The 22,888-nt window shown below is 35.4% G+C and overlaps 1 protein-coding gene and 1 pseudogene across 2 annotated transcripts in view; one reads left to right on the top strand and one right to left on the bottom strand.

The window, feature by feature from the left end:
- The window catches only part of SENP6 (SUMO specific peptidase 6), a 117,079-nt gene that overhangs the window by 2,467 nt on the left and 91,724 nt on the right, over window positions 1-22,888 (top strand). For both annotated transcript variants that reach the window (XM_030315860.1, XM_030315861.1), the window contains exons 2-3: window positions 20,182-20,275; window positions 22,222-22,282. In XM_030315860.1, the coding sequence (XP_030171720.1) occupies window positions 20,182-20,275; window positions 22,222-22,282 (155 nt within the window). The remainder of the gene's footprint in view (window positions 1-20,181; window positions 20,276-22,221; window positions 22,283-22,888) is intronic.
- Window positions 5,005-5,915, bottom strand: LOC118517989 (annotated as a pseudogene).

Consider the following 22,888-nt stretch of genomic DNA (forward strand, 5'->3'; position numbering starts at 1 on the left):
AATCTTACTAAAATATAAGCTCCGTGAAAAAAGTGACTTTGTTTTTTCACCATTGTATTTCTTACTCTTGGAACAATTTGTTGTTAATGAAGTAAACAAGGTGGTAGCAGTGTGATAAAGACAGGAATATATAGAGCAATAAAGGAGTGGAAAAGCTATTTTACATAATATTAAAATCAGTAAACTCCCTCCCGAGGAGGTGACACCTGAATTAAGGTAACATGTTAACTATAGGACACTTCAGAGTATGGCAGAGAGGATGATGCCTGTGAAGTTTTGAGATGCTGTATGGTTCCATTTTTGAAACAAAAAGGAGGTCATTATGGCTGAAATGTAGCAAGCAAAGGAGAGAATGATAAGAAAGGGAGGCAGCAGATCTAATATTCAAGACGAATTTTTATTTTATTGTAAGAAGTGGGAAGTCATTGAAGAGTTTGGGGCTAAGGAGTGTCATGATATGATTTATCTTTTTAAAAAATCACTTTGGGTAGAATGAATTAGAGTAGAGGAATAGTAAAAGCAGGGACATGAGTTAGAATATTGGAGTAGTCTAAAATAGAGGGGTTAGAATAGATAAAGGGTGTTAAGAGGTACAAACTTAGATTATAAAATAACCCACAGAAGTGAAAAGTAGAGCATAGGGAATATAGCCAGTATTACTGTAATAATGTTTTATGGTAACAGATGGTGACTACATTTGTAGTGGTGAGCATTGAGTAATGTACAGAATTGTTAAATCAATATGTTGCACACCTGAAACTAATATAATATTGTATATTAATTCTATTTCAGTAAAACCAAAAGAGGATCTTGGATTAGAATGGTAGCATTGGAGATTGGGGAAGAGTGGGTAGATTGAAGATATGTTTGGATGTAGAAGCTTACAGGGCTTCTTGGTAAATTGTATATTGAGGATCAGAGAATGGGAGGGATCATAGATGACCCCCAGGGTTTTGGTTGGAGGTTTTGGGAGTTAATTCCATTTACTGAAATGGAGGAGACTGGTAGTAGAGGAATGAGAAGTTAATAGTTCTGCTTTGGTTGAATTAAGTTTGAGATGCTTATTTGTCAATCATGTTCTAAATTATGTTTTATTTCCAAAGCGAGAATCATACCCCTAGACTAACAAGCCTGTTTTATTTCCTTATAATGAAGTAAAATGTTAATTCTATTTCCTTTTCTGACTTCATTAGAAAAAAGGAGACCTACTGGCTACTATTGTACTTAATATTTTAGTATAGTATCACACTGAAATTACTAAGATTTAATTAGGACCCAACTTGTATTGAACTCTTTTTTCTCTGTTTCTTTCTCTTCTATTAACTTAAGGTTGTTTTATACCCTTTTCTACTTGTGATAATAGCATGGCAGGATTCTCTTTTCCTTCATTCATTCACCAGGTATTTATTGGACAACTGCAGTGTTGTAGGTACTATGCTGAGAGAGGCACAGTGTTGAAGGGGAAAAAGAAGTGGTTTCTCCATGGAGTTTCCAGTTGAGTGAGGAGAGCCGATGGTCACATAATCACACTTGTAAATGTAAAGTTACAGCTGTCAGGTACAACAAAATAAATTATTCATAATAACAAGAATTTGATTTAATTAGGACATTTTGAAGGATGAGTAGGAGAAGGAAAGGTGGGAAGGATTTCCAAGCTGAGGAAATAAAATAGAGAAAGCATGACATGTTTAGGGAACTAAAAGGATAGTGTGGTACTGGCAAGGAGAGTGGTACAAGATGAAACTGGAGTTAACATTATCAGATTTGTTCCCAGAAAGGTCATTGGCTACCACATGGAAAAGGATGCTTTAGAGAAGAGCAAAAGATTATCAGCAAGATCAATTTAGGGCAAAGTTGATGGTAACTAGCTTGTTCTTGTTTCTTCCTCCTCCTCCTCTTCCTCCTCCTTCTCCACCTTCTCCTCCCCCTCCCCCTCCATCCCTCCCTCCCTTTCTTCTTCTTCTTCTTCTTCTTCCTCTTCCTCTTCCTCCTCTTCTTCTTCTTCTTCCTCTTCCTCTTCTCCTCCTCCTCCTCTTCCTCCTCCTCCTCCCCCTCCCCCTCCCCCCCCCCTTTATCTCCCCTGTGGAACCTTTAACAAATCTACTTGCTCTCTCATTTGTTCCTTTTTTTTTTTATACTACACTTACTCAAATAGAGCTTTTTTCTCCCTTTTTTTTTTCCTTTTTCTTACCAACTAATTGCTTCACCATTATTTACTCCCATTTTTCCTGGTCTTACCTTTTGTGTACAAACACACATATACCTACGTAACTACTTTGTTTCCCTTTTTACTTTGGGTCCAATTCCTTTTGTGGACTTTGACCACTAGCTTGAAAAGCCTGATGCTGAATTATTGCCCTGTTGCCCTCTATACCAGCAAAATGTATTAAATCTCCAAATGAAAAATGTTTTCTATTTCCCCTTAACCATACTTTTATTTTACATATAAGTGTAATTCAGAACCCAATCAGTTTGTCAGTTTTACCGAGAACTGTAAATAAATACTTCATAGGATCTCTTGAACTAAAGCACAATTTCTTCTAAATGATTGGCATTCCATGAATATGTGCAAGGTCTTTAGTTTCCACCTGCTAAGTGGAACACACCACAAAGTTACCCATTTAGCCCTGTTTCTTTTTCTGTTGATAGGACTACTCTTAGAAACTGCATCACAGTATCATTCCTTATTTACTCCTTACTTAAGTGTGCTTATTTCCTGGTTTTATCCCAGTTGAGTTGATTTCATAAAAGGTATTTTCCTTTCATTAGAAATGTAATGAGAGTGTGAACTCAGAAGCTGGATTGCCAGGGTTCAACATTTGGCTCACCACTTTTGTGTTTTCATATCTGTGAACCAAGAATGGTAACTGAAGTTACCTCATAAACTTTCCATGAACATTAAATATGTTAATATGTTTGATAGAACAATTCCGGGCATATAATCCTGAGCACTATGTGTTACTTGGTATTGCTATATTGATTTTCTTAGTAGTCAGAGAAAAAGAACTTCCTTTTCTTGCTTTCCTTCTCTTTCATATTGCCTTTGTTTTTATTTGAATTCTAGTTTTTACTTTTCTTTCACTTACTACCTTTCTTTTTCTAGGTATTAGCTTGTTGTTTTTGGATTTTATTTTATTTTATTATTATTATCTAGTAAGTAATCTCTACACCCATCGTGGGGCTCAAACAACTCTGAGATCAAGAGTTGCATGCGCTACCGACTGAGCCCACCTGGCGCCCATTAGCTGATTGTTCTTGATATTATAGGTTCATTGGTGTAGTCAGAGAGGAAGGAGGAAATGGAATTATATAGTCTACATGTCTACATTTCCATAAGTTGATTGTTTCTGTTGCCATTACAAAACTATGTTGAGTATTTGAGGAAATCAAGAGTTGTAGAGGGGTTATATGATCTAGAACAACTTGGTGGGAAAATCAGAACTGGAGCTTGGCACCTGACATATATAATCTTAACTTCCTTCAGCATTTCCTTCTCTCTTCCTTCCCTCCTTTCCTTATCCCTTTGCTTCCCCACTCTTCCTCTTTCCTACTTTCCCTTTGAGAGGGGTCTAGACAAGAGAAGGAAAAATAATAGGGAATTATGGGGAATTATCAGTTATTGAAGAAGCAGCACTCTAAGAGGACAAGAACAAGAGCCACAGATCTCTTAAGGCTTAATTTCAGGAATTTCCCAGTCACTTCTGCCACATCTATTGGCAAAAAATGTCACAGAATCAACCCAGATTCAAGGGGAGGGAAATAGACCACCATTCAGTGCCAAGAGTGGCAAAGAATTTGCAACCATCTTTATACAGCCACCTTTCTTCTCCCGTTTACCTGGTATGTATATATTTTTTAATTCTTTTCACAAAGCCAAAATATTGCTTAAACTTGAAAATGACAGTTCTTACGAGATCCAAAAGTTTCTAATTTCTTGGCAGTTGGAAGCTACAGAAGATGGAACAAAGTAGGCCACACAATTTGTAATTTGTTTCACAGGTATAAAGAGCAAAATAAACAGTCATTGGTTTGACTTCTCTTTGATCAGGGACTGATTCAAGAATTTCTGAATCCAGGTAAGCGTAAGTAAGAAAAGAGGAAGAATGTTAGAAAGTTTTCTTTCCTTTTTTCTTTCACTTGGTGATGTTTGGGTCATGCTGGAGTTGTTATTGTAGTCTTTTTCATTTTCATTACCTGAACTCTTAGAAAACGTGGTCACACTATTTATGGTATTAAAAATTAAACACTTTCTCCGTACAAAACACAACAGTTAATATACAAAGTCAAGGACAGCAGTCTATTAATGATCATGATTATAACCCACTTAACTTGTATACTTAAAGTCCTGTTGCTTGGAATGATGCAACAATGGATGGTAATCTGGTATTATGAACTGCAAATTATGGTTGCCAACATCAGCTTAAAAAAAAAAAAAGACAACAAGTATGGAAGGTAGATAATCTATGCAGTATCTGTTTGATATTACAAATGGTTTTTCTTTAGCCCTATTCTTTGGATTATCTTAGGTTTTGTACTTTACATAATTTTCTGCATCCATCACCAAAAATTAGGACCCCTTTCTCCTGAGGATACAGGACTTTCATTGCTAAAATTGGTACAATCATTGGGGTCACATGGAGACGTTTAGACATTCTGCCTTGTCGCAGGTTAACAACAATTACCTTGAGGACATCTGAAGCTACAAGCTTGAGTAGCAATACAACAAACCATATTCTGATCTTGCTTTTGGAGGCTTTTGGCTATTTCAAATACATTTCATGTTTGCTTTTTAGTATGGTTCCCCCCCCCCCATATTAACTGCATTATAGTCTTTGAAATAGAGTAGGGAGAACAACAACAAAAAAAGCCAGTGTGTGTGTCCAGCATATAGTAAATTCACTTCTTCATTTTTTGCAAAGATTGAAACCAAATGGCAATCTAATGAAGAACTAGAAATTCCCTGAGACCTGTTTGTAGACTATGTAATAACTTTGTTGTCTTTCCTCATTCAAAAATCTGCAAGCTTTCTACCCCACTACCTCCTATATATGAATCTGCCACTAAATTGTGAAAACATGGTGAAGATACTACCTCTTCACCATCATGACCTCTGTTGACTCTGCCTCTATAACTCCTATGACCACTGTTTGGATGAAGTGGGATTCCAAATATTTTGGCATTTGATCTTTCTTCAGCCTAGGTTCGTCTCCGTTCTATAATATCATAGGAGATTTTATCAAAGAATGATTTAGTTTTGTCATAATAGCGATTAAGTCTGGGAGTCTTCATCAGCATTTCCTTCCCAGTTTGAGTACCAACTCTTGAGTCTCCTTTGTCTTCACCATTTACAAGCTTTGCCTGTTTCTCAAGTTTACCTTCTAATTTAAGTTTTCTGTCAGTTTTTTCCTTGTTGAATTATGCATTTCATGTGCAGAATTAAAATGTCATTGGTCCATCTCCCTGGATACTGAATTCCTCTCTTACCCTGATGATCTTCTCACCTTTCTTTGACACTGTTTGTCTCTTACAGTCATATCTGAGTTGTTCATTTCCTGACTTTGGAACTTTGTGTGCATCAGCTTGAGATAACTGAATTTTTAGAGATAACTGAATTTTTTCTATCTTGTAAAGATAGAACCACCTGTATTACTTTGGGATAAGATACCACTGCTTGATATTTCTGTTCTATAGAAGATCAAGGAACTTCCAGAAACACCAGTAGCACCAAACAGCTGCCTGATAAAGACCTTGGACAGAACTAACTGTATGCTGGCATCCTGCCAAAAGGTCCATAGAAATCCACTGAATGGAACAAAGAAGTAGATAAACAAAGAATACTGAGCAGTAGTAGCTCCATCCCAATGCAAAGAGTATGTGGTTTTGGTGACTCCTGAGAAATCTAATTTAATATCACTCCCAAGAATATAATATATTTAGACTTCATTTTGAGATCGTTTTGGATAATCTATTGGTCTGTTTTCTGTTCAAAAGTACAAAGGCTTTATAGATTAGGGATTTGAGAAAGTCACCTCAGCTGGGTGATTCTTCTTTACATAACATATGTCCCTGGTCTGGAGGTTCCAAGATGGCTTCATTCAAATGTCTTGACTCTAGTAGATGTGGAAAGGTGGACCCTTCTCTTTCCATGTAGTGTAAAGGCCTCTTCACCTGGTCTCTTCAGCAGGGTACCTGTAACATGGTGCTTGGAGCTCCAATAGAACTGTCTTTGGAGGATCCTGACAAGTTCTTAAGAAAGACTGGGGCGATAGTGCTACAGAGCCACCTGAAATTGCTTTATTGAGATTTTCTGACATTGACATTTAATTCCTCTTTATATTTTACTGCTTTTACATTTGTCAGTTGCAGAAGTTTCAAGTTTAAAAAAAATATCCTATTTTTCATTATTGTAAAACGTTATGGTGATAGTTTAAAAGTTATTAGGAAATATTTTATATCTATGAGAAATATGAAGAATAGTGTAGCAAAAACTCATGTTCTGTTTACTAGCCGAAAGAAAACATTACCAGTATAGTTGAAGCTGGGGTAAACCCTATCGTTTTTGCATCCTCCTACCTCCAGGGGTAACTACCATTCTTAATTTGGTAGTTATCTTTCCCATGCATTTCTTTGTACTTTACTCTTTATGTATGTATCTCTAAACTGTGTGTGTGTGTGTGTGTGTGTGTGTGTCTGTGTGTCCGCGCGCACCCACACGTGCGTGCGCACGTGTAAATTATCTTGCATGTTTTAGAATATGAGTTATGTTCTGTATTTTTCCGCAACTTGCTTATCATTCTTACAGCATTGTTTGAGGGATTAATGTTGATAAGAACTTCCATTTTCATTGTCAATTAGTATCTCATAGTATGGATATACTACAGTTTATTTATACATTCCCATTTGTAGAAGTTTAGGTTGTAGCCACCTTTTTATTATTACATACATTGCTACTATGTATACCTTCATATGTTTCATATTGCTACTATGAAATCTTTTAAAAGTACATTTCCTTGTGCACGTGTGTGTGTTTCTGTAGGGCAGAGGTCAGCAAACTTTCTGTTTAAAGGGCCAGATAGTAAATGTTTTTACACTTTGCAGTCTGAACACTCTCTGTCCAATTACTCAATGCTGCTATTTTAGTAAGAAGGCAGTCATAGATGAGACATAAGTAAACAAATGTGGCTGTGTGCCAGTAAACCTTGATGGACGCTCAAATTTGAATTTTTTTATAATTTTTATGTGTTATGAAACATTGTTTTGATTTTTTTTTTTCCCTTCAACCATTTAAAAATGTTAAAGCCATCTTAGCTTTTAGGTCTCATAAAAACGGGCAGTAGTCCATATTTAGCTGGGCCATACTTCACTGACACCTGATCTAGTGTATCCCTTAAGCGATGGAATCATTGGGTCATGTACAGTTCCAGCTTTATGTAGATATTGTCAAATTGGTCTCCAGAGTGGTTTGATTAACAGTTTTTAAATTTTCCAGTTTATACACATCATCACCCACTTCGTAATGTTTGATGTTTTAGTTTTTGCCAGTCTGATGGGGTTATCAGATGGTGGTTTTAATTTATAATATTCTGGTCTGTAGTGAGATTGAGTATCTTTATTGCTCATTAAAAAACATATATATTCCTGGGTGCTTGGATGGCTCAGTCCATTGAGCATCTGACTTTGGCTCATGATCTCATGGTTCATGAGTTACAGCCTTAGGTCAGGCTTCGTGCTGATAGCAGGGAGTCTGCCTCCAAGTCTCTGTCTCCCTCTATCTGTGCCCCTCGCCCGCTAGCACACACTCTTTCTGTCTCTTTCTCCTTCTTTCAAAAATAAACATTAAAATTTTTTTTAAAAAAATACTCCTTGTTCATTGAACATTCAAAAAATATTGAGTGCCAAGCTGGAGCTAATCCCTGTTCTGTGAGCTTCAGGCTCTTGAGTAAACAAAATATACTATGAGTTTCTTTTTGTGCTTTTGTTTTTGTGTGTATGTGTTTCTGTTCTTAATTCATTCATATCTTCTGCCTAAAATAGGCATTTTCTTGGAATTTTGGAGTTCTATATTATATACTCTGGTTAGGAAACTTTCACTGAATTTATGGATTAAACATACATCTTATGAAATTATTACTTATTTTTTAATGAATAATTTTATGAACAGAATTTTTTATTTCTATTTTTATTTATTTTGAAAGACAGCGTGCATGCAAATAGGGGAGGGGCAGAGAGAGAAGGGGGTAGAGAGCGCTCCCAAGCAGACTCCGTGCTGTCAGCGCAGAACCCGATAGGGGACTTGATCTCACAAACCGTGTGATCATGACTGGAGCCAGAATCAGGAGTTAGACACTTAACAGAGTGAACCACCCAGGAGACCCTTGAACAGAATTTTTTAATGTAATGTAGTCATTTGTTGTTTTTTTTCCCAATGGCTTGTGCTTTTCGTGATGTAAGAAATCCTTTGGTCTTATTGGTCCTTTGTATTATAACTTTTTTGTTTTATTAGTTTTATGGCAGGAGGAGAATGCCAGTCAGGTATACAGGCTGGGTTAACAGAATTTGGAAGTCTATTTATAGTGTATATATTATGTTTTCTTTATACTGAAAAAGTATTTTAAAGACTTTATTAAGTATTTGTAAGTCTTATATTGTAAGGGATTAATATCTAAAATATATAAAGAACTCCTACAACTCATTACCAAAACCCCCAAATAATCCAATTAAAAATGGACAAAGGGCTTGAATAGACATTTTCCAAAGAAGACATACAGATGCCAACAGGTACATGAAAAGGTGCTCAGCATCATTCATCATTCCACTTCTGGGAATATATCGAAGGAAACAATGTCAGGGGGGAGATGGATGGAGGGATGGGTGAAATAGGTGATGGGGATTAAGGAGTACACTTGTGATGAGCACCAGGTGTTGTATGGAAGTGTGGAATCACTATATTATACAAGTGAAATTAATATTACACTATGTAAAAACTTAAGAAAAAAGTACCAAAAAGATAGCTGCACCCAGATGTTCACAGCATTATTTATAATAGCCATGACATTTAAAAAGCCTAAGATCCGTTGACCAGGAATGGATAGAGAAATAGTCATATACATACTTATATACTGTGGAATATTACTCAGCCATAAAAATCAAGGACATTGGCAATTTGAGACAACGTGTATGAACCTTGAGGGCATTATATTAAGTGAGAGAAGTCAGAGAAAGACAAATACTGTATGATTTCACTTATATGTGGAATCCTAAACAGATCAGATTTGTGGTTATTAAGGCAGGAAGTGAGGTGAGGGTTGGGGACTTAGAGAAGGTGGTCAAAAGGTACAAACTTCCAGTACTGAGGATTTAATGTACAAAATGATGACTCTAGTTAACATCTGTATGGTATTTTTTTTTTAAGTTGTTGACAGTAGATCATCACAAGAAAAAAGTTCTCATGAGTTCTCTTATGTGATGAGTTGTCATCACCAGGAAAATAACTTTTTGTTTTGTATCTCTATTAAGTGTTGGATGTTAACTGAACTTATTGTGGTGATCATTTCACAATATATGTAATTCAAGTTATTATGGTGTACACCTTGAATTTATACAGTGTTATATGACAATTACATCTCAGTGAAATTGGGAAAAAAAAAAAACAGGCTTTTTTTTTTTTCCCTAACCGTGCAAAGTATTTACTTATTTATTTTTTTAAAGACTTTTTTTTAAGAGCAGTTTTAGGTTCACAGCAAAGTTGAGAGGAAGGTACACAGATTTCCCATGTACCTTCTACTCCCACATGTGCATAGCCTCCACCCATATCAATATCTCCCAACAGAGTGGTATATTTGTTACAATTGATAAACCTACATTGGCACAGCATAATCACCCAAAGTTCATATATATAGTGTAATTCACTCTTGCTGTTGTATATAATTTGTGGGTTTGGAGAGATGTATAATGACATGTATCCATCATCATAATATATGGAGTATTTTCAGTGCCATAAAATTCAGTGCTCCACCTATTCATTCTTCAAACCTGCCTCCCCCAAAATACTCTTGGCAAGTACTGATCTTTTTACTGTCCCCATAGTTTTGTCTTTTTCAGAATGTCATATAGTTGAAATCATATAGTATGTAGTTATGCATTTAAGTTTTCTTCATGTTTTTTCATGGCTTGATAGCTCATTCCTTCTTAGGGAAATAATATTCCATTGTCTGAATGCACCATAATTTATCCATTCACCTACTGAAGGACATCTTAGTTGTTTCCAAGTTTTGGCAGTTAAAATAAAACTGCTATAAACATTTGTGTGTAGATGTTAGTGTGGATGTAAGTTTTTAACTCCTTAAATGCCAAGTTAAATACCAAGGAGTGCATTTGCTGTATGGTAACAGTATGTGTAGTTTTGTAAGAAATCCCAAACCGTACCATTTTGTGTTCCCACTAGCAATGAGTGAGAATTCTTTTTGTACATCCTTACCGGCAGTTGATGTTGTCAGTATTCCAGATTTTAGCTATTTTAATGGGAGTGTTTCTCATTGTTTTAATTTGCATATCCCTGATGACCAATGATGTGGAGCATTTTTTCATGTGCTTGTTTGTCATCTCTATCTTCTTTGGTGAGGTGTCTGTTAAGGTCTTTGCCCCGCCCCTTTAATGTTTATTTGTTTATTTTGAGAGAGTGAGCGTGCATGTGTGCAAGTGGGGGGAGGGACAGAGAGAGAGGGAGAGAGAGAGTATCTTAAGCAGTCTCCATGCTCAGGGCAGAGCCTGACGTGGGGCTTGATCTCACGACCTGAGCTGATATCAAGAGTTGGATGCTCAACCAGCTGAGATATCCAAGGCCCTTTCCTTTTTAAAAAAATTGTAGAGGGGCGCCTGGGTGGCGCAGTCGGTTAAGCGCCCGACTTCAGCCAGGTCACGATCTCGCGGTCCGTGAGTTCGAGCCCCGCGTCAGGCTCTGGGCTGATGGCTCAGAGCCTGGAGCCTGTTTCCGATTCTGTGTCTCCCTCTCTCTCTGCCCCTCCCCCGTTCATGCTCTGTCTCTCTCTGTCCCAAAAATAAATAAACGTTGAAAAAAAAAATTATAAAAAAAAAATTGTAGAATAGTTGACACACGGTGTTACATTAGTTTCAGGTGCATAACATAGTGATTCCACAAATCTATTATGCTCACCACAAGTGTAGCTACCGTCTGTCCCCATACAATGCTCCTATGGTACTGTTGACTGTATTCCCTGTGCTGTGCCTTTTATTCCTGTGATTTATTCATTCCACAATAGAAGACCTGTATCTACTCCCCTTCACCCATTTTGCCTGTCCTGCAACCCTCCTCCCCTCTTTTGGCCCATTTTTCTCCTCCTCCCCCTTCTCCCCCCTCCTCCTCCTCCTTTTTTAACAAGCAGGAGGGGCAGAGAGAGAGAGAGAGAGAGAGAGAGAGAGAGGGAGGGAGGGAGAGAGAGGGAGGGACAGAGGATCTGAAGTGGGCTCCGTGCTGACAGCAGAGAGCCCAATACTTGGCTTGAACTCACGAACCACAAGGTCATGACCTGAGACGAATTTAGTCGCTTAACTGACTGAGCCATCCAGGTGCTCCTTGGCCCATTTTTAAATTTGTTTTCTTTTTAATGACTTTAAGAGTATTTTGTATATTTTGGATACAATCCTTTATCAGATGTGTGTTTTGCAAATATTTTCTCCCAGCCTGGTTTGTCTTCTCATTTTCTTGATGTTGTCTTTTGCATAGCAGAAGTGCCTAATTTTAATGAAGTCCAGCTTATTAATTCTTTCATGGATTGTGCCTTGGGTGTTGTATCTAAAAAGTCATTGTCATACTCAAGGTTATTTAAGTTTTCTCTTATGTTATGTTGTAGGAGTTTTATAGTTAGTTTTCCATTGCAATCTGTTTTGAATTAATTTTTTTGAAGGATGTGAGGTTTGTGTCTAGAGTCATTTTGTTGCATGTGGATGTCCAGTTGTTTCAGCACCATTTTTTTGAATAGACTAACTTTTCTTACGTTGTATTGCATTTGTTCCTTTGTCAAAGATCAACTAATTATGTTCACGTGGGTCTGTTCTGGGTTCTCTGTTCTTTTCTACTGATTTGTCTATTCGTTTGCCAACACCACACTGACTTGATTACTGTAGTTTTATAGTGAGACTCAAAGTTGGGTGGTGTTAGTCTTCCAGATTTGTTCTTCATAAATATTGTGTTGGCTATTCTGGGTCTTTAGCCTCTCCACATAAATTTATAATCTGCTTCTCACTATCTACAAAATAACTTGCTGAGATTTTTATTGCAATTGCATTAAATCTGTAGATAATGTTGGGAAGAATTGGTAACTTGACAATATTGAGTCGTGCTATCCATGATATTTAGTTCTACTTTGATTACATTTATTGGAGTTTTGTAGTTTTCCTTATAGCTCTTGTACATATTTTGTTAGCTTTACAGCTAAGTATTATATTTTGGGGCATGCTAATGTAAGTGGTATTGTGCTTTTAATTTCAAATTCCACTTTTATATTATTGGTATATTGGAAAGCAATTGACCTTTTTGTATTAATCTTATATTTTTCAGACAGTATAATTGCTTCTTAATTGCATTTTTTTTGATGGATTATTTTGGATTTTATGTGGAAATATCATCTCTGAACAAAGTTTTATTTCTTCTTTCCCAATCTGTAGCTCTCTTTTTTCCTTCTCTTGTTTTATTGAATTAGCAAAATTTCCAGTGCATTATTGAAAAGGAATGATGAGAGGTCATTCCTCCCTTGTACCTGATCTCAGTGGAAAAGCTTCAGTTTCTCACCATTATGTATGATGTTGGCTGTGGATTTTTGTAGATGCTCTTTATTAAGTTTAGGGAGTTCCTCCGTATTCCTCGTTTACTGAGTTTTAAAAATCATGAATAAGAGTTGAATTTCATCAAGTGCTTTTTCTGCCTCTATCGATAGGATTGTATGACTTTTCTTTTTCAGCCTATTGATGAAATGGATTACATTAATTTTTGAATGATGAACCAGTCCTTCAAAGCTGGGACAAATCCCATTTGGTCATGGTGCATAATTCTTACACATTGTTGGATTCAATTCGTTAGTAAATGTCTCTATCTGGTTTGATGCTAGGGTGCTGTTGGTCTCATAGAATGCTTCTATCTTCTGAAAGAGATAATAGAGAATTAATACAATTTATTCCATAAATATTTGGTAGAATTCACTAGTGAACCCGTCTGGGCGTGGTGTTTTGTTTTGGAAAGTAATTATTGATTACGTTTCTTTGATAGAGGCTTATGTAGATCATTTGTTTCTTTTTGTGTGAGTTTTGGCAGCTTGTATCTTTCAAGGAAGTGGTCCATTTCATCTGGGTTATTAAATTTGGATGTGGAGTTAATACTATTACTTTATTCTTTTAATATCTATGAGATCTGTAGTGATGTTCCTTTTTCATTTATGATACTAGTAATTTGTGTCTCCCCCCCCCCCGCCGCCTTTTTTTTTTAAGTTTATTTATTTTGAGAGGGAGGGGGAAAGAAAATCCCAAGCAGGCTCCATGCTGTCAGTGTGGAGCCCGCTACAGAGCTTCATCCCGAGAACCATGAGATGATCAACTGAGCTGAAACTAAGAGTTGGATGCTTAACTGAGTGAACCACCCAGGTATCCCTGTGTCTTCCCTCTTTTTAATTAGCCTGGCTGGCAGCTTATGGATTATATTAGTCTTTAAAGAACCAGATTTTGGTTTTGTTGATTTTTTTTTTGATTGATTCCCTATTCAGTTTCATTGATTTATGCCCTAATTTGTATTATTTCTTTTCTTATGCTTCAGTTTTGAACTGCTCTTTTTCTAGCTTCCTAAGATAGAAGCTTAGGTGATGTAGTTGAGATATTTCTTTATACATGCTTTCAGTGCTATAAATTTCCCTGTGTATCTGCTTTCACTATATCTCTCAAATTTGGTAAGTTGTGCTTTCATTTTTATTTAGTTCAAAATATTTTTAAATTTATTTTGAAGTTTCTTCATTGATCCATTTGTTATTTAGAGGTGTTTTAATCTTCCACGTATTTTGGAATTTTCCATTTGTTGATTTCTAGCCTTTCACTTATAGATTTCTAGTTTAATCCTGTTCTGATCTCAGAGCAGACGTTGTGTGCTTTCTGTTTCTGTAAATTTTTTAAAGTGTTTTATGGCTTAGAATGTAGTCTGTCTTAGTAATCGTTCCATGTGAGCTTGGGAAAAATGTGTATTTTTGTGTTGTTGGATGAAGAAGTGGTCTGTAGATGTCCATCATCTCCAGTTGGTTGGTGGTATTATTGAGTTCAACTTTGTCCTCAGTGATTTTCTGCCCACTGTCACAGTCCATTTCTAATACAGGAATGTTACAGTTTCCAATTATTATAACAGGTCTCCTGTTTTCTTCTTGGAATTCTATTATATTCTGCCTTATATAGTTTAACACTGTTGTTAGGTACATACATATTAGGGATTGTTATGTCTTCATTGAAAATTGACTCTGTTGGGGTGCCTGGGTGGCTCAGATGGTTAAGCATCCTACTTCAGCTCAGGTCATAATCTCATGGTTCATGGGTTCAAGCCCCTCATCGGCCTATGTGCTGACAGCTCAGAGCTGGAGCCTGCTTCAGATTCTGTGCCTTTTCTCTCTCTGGCCCACTTGCGCAGGTGCGCTTTCTCTCAAAAATAAATATTAAAAAATTAAAGAAAATTGACTCTGTTAACATTATGTAATGCCCTTCTTCACGTCTAATAACTTTCCTTGCTTTTACACCTGCTTTGTCTGAAAACATAGCTACTCCTGCTTTCTTTTGATTATTGTTAGTGTGGTATATCTTTCCCCATCTGTTTACTTTTAATCTGTTTGTGTCCATTTGTTTATTTAGTGTCTGAAGTATGTTTCTTGTAGATGGCTTATGGTTGGGTCTGTTATTTGATCCACTTTGACAACTCTGTCTTTTGATTGGTGCACCTAAACCATTGATGTTCAGAGTGATTATTGATGTAGTTGGATTAATGTCTACTGTATTTATTAAATTTTTAAAAATTATTTTTTTAATTTTTAAAGAAATTTTTAGAAGTTTATTTAGAGAAGGAGAGAGAGAACACACAAGCAGGGGAGAGGCAGAGAGAGAATCTCAAGCAGGCTCCACACTGTCAGCCCAGAGCCCAACGCTGGGCTCTAACTCAGGAACTGTGAAATCATGACCTGAGCCAAAATCAGGAGTCAGGCGCTTAACTGACTGAGCCACCCAGGTGCCCCTAAACAGTATTTGTTACTGTTTTCTGTTTGTTGCAAAGTATTTGTTTTGTGAGTTATATTTATGATTTTTAAATGTTGATTCTTTTGGAATAAACTCTGCTCGATTAGTATATATTTTTCTTTACATATTACTGGATTTGATTTGCTGATATTTTATTTAGGGTTTTATATTTGTCTCCATGAGAGAGTGGTAATTTTCCTTCCTTGGGTGTCATTGTCAGGTTTGGAATCCAGATACTCTTACTTTGCGAAGTCAGTGCAGGGTATTTCCCCTTCTTTTATTTTCTGGGAAAATAAATGTGTTGCTCTTTCTTAAAAGCTTGAAAGAAATTACTATAGGGGCACCTGGCTAACTCAGTCATTAGAGCATGTGACTCTTGAACTTGGGGTTGTAAGATTGAGCCCCATGTTGGGGGTAGAGTTTACTTAAAAAATAGGACGAAATTACTTACTGTGAAATAAAAATAACCTGTATAAAAAAATTACTAGAGAGGCCTTTTGGGCCTGAATATTTCTTTATGGAAATATTTGTAATAATTCAGTTTCTTTTATTGATGCAGCAGTGTTCAAATCTTCTTGTGTCAGTTTGGTAATATTTGTGCCCTTGTAGGTATTTAGGTGTGTTTTCTCTAGTCAACTAAGTCAGTGCCTCCCCATCCATCACGTTTTCATCTTTCAGTTTAGTTACATCTCTCATTTACTGTTATCTCCTTTCTGCTTTTCTTTTTGTTCTTAAGGTTTCTACTTTTTCTCCTCTCCTTCCTTTACTGTCATTTTAGTGAAGCATATGGAGAAAAATGCATTTATTTTTGTGATACTTACTGGGATCCCTTCTTAACCTTTATCTCTTCTTCCACTTAATTTTGTAAGTGGAGTTTAGTGGACATAATTTTCTATTCTCATTATTACTAATGTCAGCTATAGCAGGATATTGAAATGTGAAATGCTCTCCAGGACTTTTAAGGATTTAAGGTTTTGCTCCTACTGTAAGTTGCCCTAAACTTATGTTTTAAAAATGTTTGTTTCTTCTAACTTATTTTTTTTTATTGGCAGTAATCACTTTCTCGAGGTTATTGTTCTTTTATTTATACATTTAGAAGTTCTAATCTGTTGATTGTTCTTTCATTTATACATTTAGAGGTTCTAATCTGTGGATTGCGAAATCATGTGACTAGATGTGTTAGAATTGTGTGTTTAGAACCCTAGTTCCTTCAGTGCATAAATAATAAACATTTCTTGACTTTTCGCTGCCTCGTGGCCTTTTTGACTAACTTGCCTATTTGATGGATACTAGTTGCTCGATTATGAGTCTTCATTAGCTTAGAAATCATTATAGTTTAATTACCTTTTCTGTCTTGGTACCATAACTTTCACCTAACCATCTTTTTTTTAAAACAGGTTCATTTTACTTTTGATTTTTTTTTTTAATTTTTTTTTTCAACGTTTTTTTTATTTTTTTATTTTTGGGACAGAGAGAGACAGAGCATGAACGGGGGAGGGGCAGAGAGAGAGGGAGACACAGAATCGGAAACAGGCTCCAGGCTCTGAGCCATCAGCTCGGAGCCCGACGCGGGGCTCGAACTCACAGACCGCGAGATCGTGACCTGGCTGAAGTCGGACGCTCAACCGACTGCGCCACCCAGGCGCCCCATTACTTTTGATTTTTTAATGTTTTTTTGGGGGAATAATTTTAAATTCATAGACAGGTTTCGAAGATGTCATAGTTTCTATATACTATTCATTTTTTCTTAATGTTAGCACCTTATATGATCATAGTACATTTGTTAAAAACTTGGAAATTAACATAACTATAATACTATTACCCAAACTACAGACTTTATTTGCACTTCCCTGGTTATTTCACTAATGTCCTTTTCTTATTCCAAGGTCCAATCCAGGATACCGCATTTTGATCGTTACATCTCCTTAGTCTCCTCTGATCTATAATAGTTTCTTAATCTTTCCTTCCTTTTTAAAAGCATACTAGTCAGGTATTTTGTAGACTGTTTCTCAGTTTATCTGATGTTTTCTCATGATTAACTGGCATTATGGGTTTTTGGGAAGAAGACCACAGAGCTGAAGTGGCATTTTCATCACATCATATTAAATACTACATCCTGTGAATAAGACGTCACTTTTGATTTTAACCTTAATTATGGCTGAGGTAGTGATTGTCAGATATCACTGTCAATTGACTTTTTTCCCTTTCTGTAGTCGATGCTTGTAAGTGAGTTACCAAGTCCAGTCTATACTGAAGGGAAAGGGAATTAAGTTTCATCTCTTATAGGAAAGAGTTTGTGCATATATCATTTGGAATTCTTTTTTAAGGAAAGTATGTCCCTTTTTCCCATTTAGTTATTTATTCATTCAGTCATTTATGTCAGTATGACTTCGTGAATATTTGTTTACTTTTGGGAGTTATAATTCAATACTGTTGTTTATTTTTGCTAAAATTGTTTCACCCTTGTTCAACTATTGGGAGGTTCAGTTTGGCTCCTGTAACCTTTTGATATTCCCCCATCTTTTTTTTTTTTTTGAAAAAGAACCTCCTTATTTCCTAGTATACAGAATATTCTAGGTTTATCTTGTATTTTCCCTGCCCCATCCTTAGAATCAGTCATTTCTTCTAGGAGCCTGAGCTCCGTTTATTAGAGAATGATATTTAAAAATCAGGATCTGGCTGTAAGTGTACTTGTTGCCACTAGGCTATCGCTGCTTTTTAGACTTCTCAGAGAAGAGAGCCTTAGTTCTGTATACTAACCCATGCTACAAGACATGCCTATATTTGTTCTTTTACCTATCTGTATATATGTCAAACAAATATGGATTCATACTGATATCTCTTTCTCTAGTACCATTAGAATAAACAGAGTTCATTCTGGTTTTCTTTTCTGTTGCTTATTTGTAACCTCTTTCTCTGACAGGGAGAAACCTTGCATCCATTATACACTATTATTTGTCCAACCCCAGTATACATGTAAAGAGGTTTCAGATTTGCTCATAGTGACTTCTTCCTTCCCATTTCATAATTTTGGTTGTGAACTCCTATTCTTTGAAACTCTTTTTGAGGCTGTATTGAAATTTTTCGAGAGGATTTATATTTGATTCTGCTAGTCACATAGAGGCTTTTTGCAGGGTGGGGCTTTAAAAATGGTTTTTTATTGTAGCAGAAATATACATAACAAAATTTACAATTTTAATCATTTTCAAGTGTACAATTTGGATTGTCATTAAGTACTTTCATAATGTTGTACAATCATTACCACCATTCATTTCCAGAACTTTTTCATCATCCCAAACAAAAACCATATGCCAATTAAAAAAATAACTCTCCATTCTTCTCCTTCTCCAACCCCTGTTAACCTCTGTCGCACTTTCTGCTTCTGAATTTGCCTATCCTTGATACCTCATATAAGTGGAGTCATACAATATATGTTATTTTATGGCTAGCTTGTTTAACTCATTGTAATGTTTTCAGGGTTGATCCATGTTGTAGCATTATTCAGAATTTGATTCCTTTATGGCTGAATAATATTCCTCTGTGTGTGTATGTATATGCATATATACACAGAACATTTTATTTATTTATTCATCTTTTGCTGGACATTTGAGTTGTTTTCACCTTTGGCTATGTGATTAATGCTACTATGAATATTGGTGTGTAAGTATCAGAGTCCGTGCTGTCCCAATTATTTTGGGTACAAACCTAGAAATGAGATTTCTGGAACATAGGGTAATTCTGTTTAACTCTGAGGAACTGCCGAACTTCCCATGGTGGCTGCACTGTTTTACATTCCCACCAGCGATGCACAGAATTTCCAGTTTCTCCACATTCTTACCAACACTTACTATTTCATGTTTTTTAAAAATAATGGCTATCCTAATGACTGAGTATCTCATTATAGTTTTGATTTGCATTTTTCCAACATCTAGTGATACTCAGCCTCTTGTGAGACTGTTTTAATTATAGACTTTCCTGGGTCCTGTAGGTTATGGTTATGAAAATTCTGGTCCCAAACCTGAGTAATTGTGAGCTTGTGGTGGTTAGGAATTCCCTAACCATGAGATAAATACACTTTGTCATCAGTTTAACCTAAAAACCCAGAGCAAAGGAAAGACATCAGAATTATTCCTACTTTCTTTCAGTTTCTTTTTTTCTCCTAGTTCACCTAATTTTAAGGTTGCCCTTCAGATCTTCTGGTCATCAGTTTAACCTCTCATCTTGCTGGCATCCCAAACTTGATCTTAAAGCCCAGGATCTAGGCCATCAGGTTTTTGACTCTGAGACAAATGCCAGCTTCAGAACTCATTTATCTCTCAGTTCCCACTTTCTGGTTGTTTATGGTTTCAGAGGGTTTTAGCCACTCACTTAAAATTTTAAAACTCATCATGAGTATATGTGGTGTTCTGATCTAGAGGATTTTCCTGGACGTTGAGTTCACCATATTGTCAACACAGAAAACATTGATTTCTCTTCTGTTAAAAGGCAGAGATGATTGACTGAAGTAAACAAAAGGCTAGTGTCTGGATATAGTTCTCATAAATGGTTTATAAACAAAATAACAAAGTAACAGGTAGTAATTTGATCAGTGATCAAATATGGACATACAGGGTTGGCTTTTATATATTTTATACATACTCATATGCTCCGCCTCTATTTTTATTGTATCAAATCTTACCAATTTGAGTTTTCTTCTTGGTAACAAACTCATGCATATGGACAACTGTAAATTAGCAGAAACAGATTTTAATGTGTTCTTTTTCATTTTGGAGATAAGATGTTTATAAGAAATATTCAAAAAGCAAGAAAATTAAGAAAACATCTAGACTAATCAAAGAGCTTGAGAAATGCTAAATTTTATTTCATATTGAATAGCTTTGTTAATGAATATTTATCTCTGTTTTATTTCAGCTTTGGCTAGATCAGAATCTAAGAGAGATGGAGGTTTTAAAAATAATTGGAGCTTTGATCATGGAGACGAAAGTGAAGGAGATACAGATAAAGAGTAAGAACTTTTTTTCTTCCGTCACATATTTTATAAGAATGACATTTCATTGAAGAATGATTTATATTCCATGGAAGTATTTTTAAGAGTATGGTATTCTTAAGAAAACATCTTTTATAGTAGCATCAAGGAAAGAAAAAGCAGATTTTTATTAAATAATTTTGCTTTTTCATTTCTCTTTTGAATGATTATGTGCATGTGAATGATTATGTGTCTTTTGAAATGATTATGTGCATGTAATACATGTAAGCTTATTAAAAATTGATCATTAAAGATTTTCAATTAAAGAAATTGTTCTTTTTTTTAAATAACATTTCTGATTTGAAAAGCTACTGTTTATCATGAGTAAGTGAACCCACATTAAGACCCCTGAGTTTTTTGTGAAAGTTTAAGTCCTATAGTGTATCTTTCTTCCCAGTTGCCCTATCCATCTTAGATCACATTACTACCAGAGAAAGCAGAAACTATATAAATGATAAACACAGATGTTAACTCAGGCAAAAGTTAAACAGAGTAGTTATTACACTTTGTTAGTGTGCTTAGAATGACTGCTTTGTAAAATTTAAATGATAGTTTTAACACAACCTTTTGCATATCATGAGATTTGTATTACAAAGTCACCGTTGCTATTAGGTGCCTTGGTTTGTTGATCTGGTTTTCCACTGGGCCAGAACAAATTCAGAGATACATAAATATATACAAGGAGTTCTACCAAACTATAAGTATTTTTAAAAATTTCTACACAAAAAGTCATTCAGAAGATATTGGCTAATAAACATTGTAGGTGCTTCACTTTTCTGTCTGGGCAACAGCTCCATTCATCATTACCACTTTCATGTGTTTTCATCTATGAGATATTGAACTGACTGTAAACTTTTATTCGAAGGAGAACTTCGAACTGGTAAGGTTTTCACCTAAAATTGGTATTTTGTGGTTATCTTTCTCTCCTGTCTTTTATTATTATATAATAAAAATAAAATACAAGTATTTTATTATAATTATATATATAATATTAGTATTATATTTTATCACTATAAATAATATATTTTTCTTATGTAATTTTGAAAATTTTGAATTAGATCCAAAATTGAGTAGAAAGTATACCACCTTTTAAATATTTTTGTAAAATGTTTGGAAAAAAGAGAATTTTTACTAGTAAAAAAGTTGGGATGTGTATAAACAGCAATGAAACAAATATTTTACATTTTTATTATAAATAACTAAGATTTTTCTAAAAATAGGTTAACAGTTGTCTTTAGAAGAATGTATTTTGACTTTCTTTGTTAGATTTGTCATGATTATATTACTTGTTCTGTATATTTCATTTATGAATCATACTCTTTGGTTTATCATTGTAAGAGGATCCTTAGGAGCTTCAGCTTTTTTAATATTTTGAGATTAAATAGATATATCAGTCTGATCTTTTAGAGTCTCAGGCCAGTGATTCTAAAGTGTTGATATTTCCAGGAGTTGCAAAGGTGTAACTGTTTTACTGTGGTAACACCATTGGAATTACTTTCTTTATATCAGCTAAGGTTTTCTTACCAGCTTTTTCTCTATTTTGTTTCTCTGTTCTTTTCCCCTAATTTTAAATCCAAGACAGAAAGGAAAAATTAGTGACTATAAATGGAATCTACAGTTAGGAAAACAAAAATTATATGTTCACTTATAGCAAGGGCAACAAACGATGGCCCATTGGCTGAATCTGGCCCATCATTAGATTTTGTTAATAGTTTTACTGGAACACAGCCACACCTGTGGTCTGTGGCTGCTTTCATACCAAAATGGCAGAGTAGTTGGTATAAAGACCATGTTTACTCTCTGGCCCTTTATAGGAAACATTTGCTGATCCCTGAATTAGGTGAGCAAAGAGAATAAAACTTCTGAATTAATGTATGGGTTGTAATTGTCACTTAAGGTTTTTTTCCCCCTTGTTTTCTGTGTAGTGAGGCAAATCTACTCAGTGTGGGTGAAGATGAGGATTCTGAGACCTCAAAAGGAAAAAAGGCAAGTGTTGCTTTTCTGATTTTTTTTTTTTTTGGTAATTTTTTTAGTTTATATACTAAAAACTAATACTTCAAAAGAAGATTTTTATATATGTATTTCTAAAGTTTATTTTGAGAGAGAGAGAAAGTGAGTGGGGGAGGCGGGGAGAGGGAGAGAGAATCAGAAAGAGAGAGAGAGAGAGAGAATGAATCCCAAAGCAGGCTCTGTGCTGTCAGTGCAGCCTCAGATGGGGCTTAATCTCACAAATCATGAGATCATGACCTGAGCTGAAATCAAGAGTCAGACGCTTAACTGACTGAGCTACCCAGGCATCTCTCAATATAGTCTTAATTTGCATTTCTTTTATTATGAGTAAGGTAAAATGTGTTTTCATATGTGTAGTCCATTTATTTTTCATTTTTGATAACTGTCAGTTAATATCTTTGCCCATTTTTTAAATTTAGTCTGTAGAATATTATTGATTCATATGAATTCTTACTATATTGAGTCTAAGTAACACTTTTTTGACATCTCTGAAATCTATCTAGATGCATAATAATAATGGCATGACATAGTTCATTTAGAAAAATTTGTTTGCACGTTTGTATTTACAATGATACGTGTCTT

This window comes from Lynx canadensis, chromosome B2 (assembly GCF_007474595.2).
Source record: "Lynx canadensis isolate LIC74 chromosome B2, mLynCan4.pri.v2, whole genome shotgun sequence".
NCBI classification, from domain to species: domain Eukaryota; kingdom Metazoa; phylum Chordata; class Mammalia; order Carnivora; family Felidae; genus Lynx; species Lynx canadensis.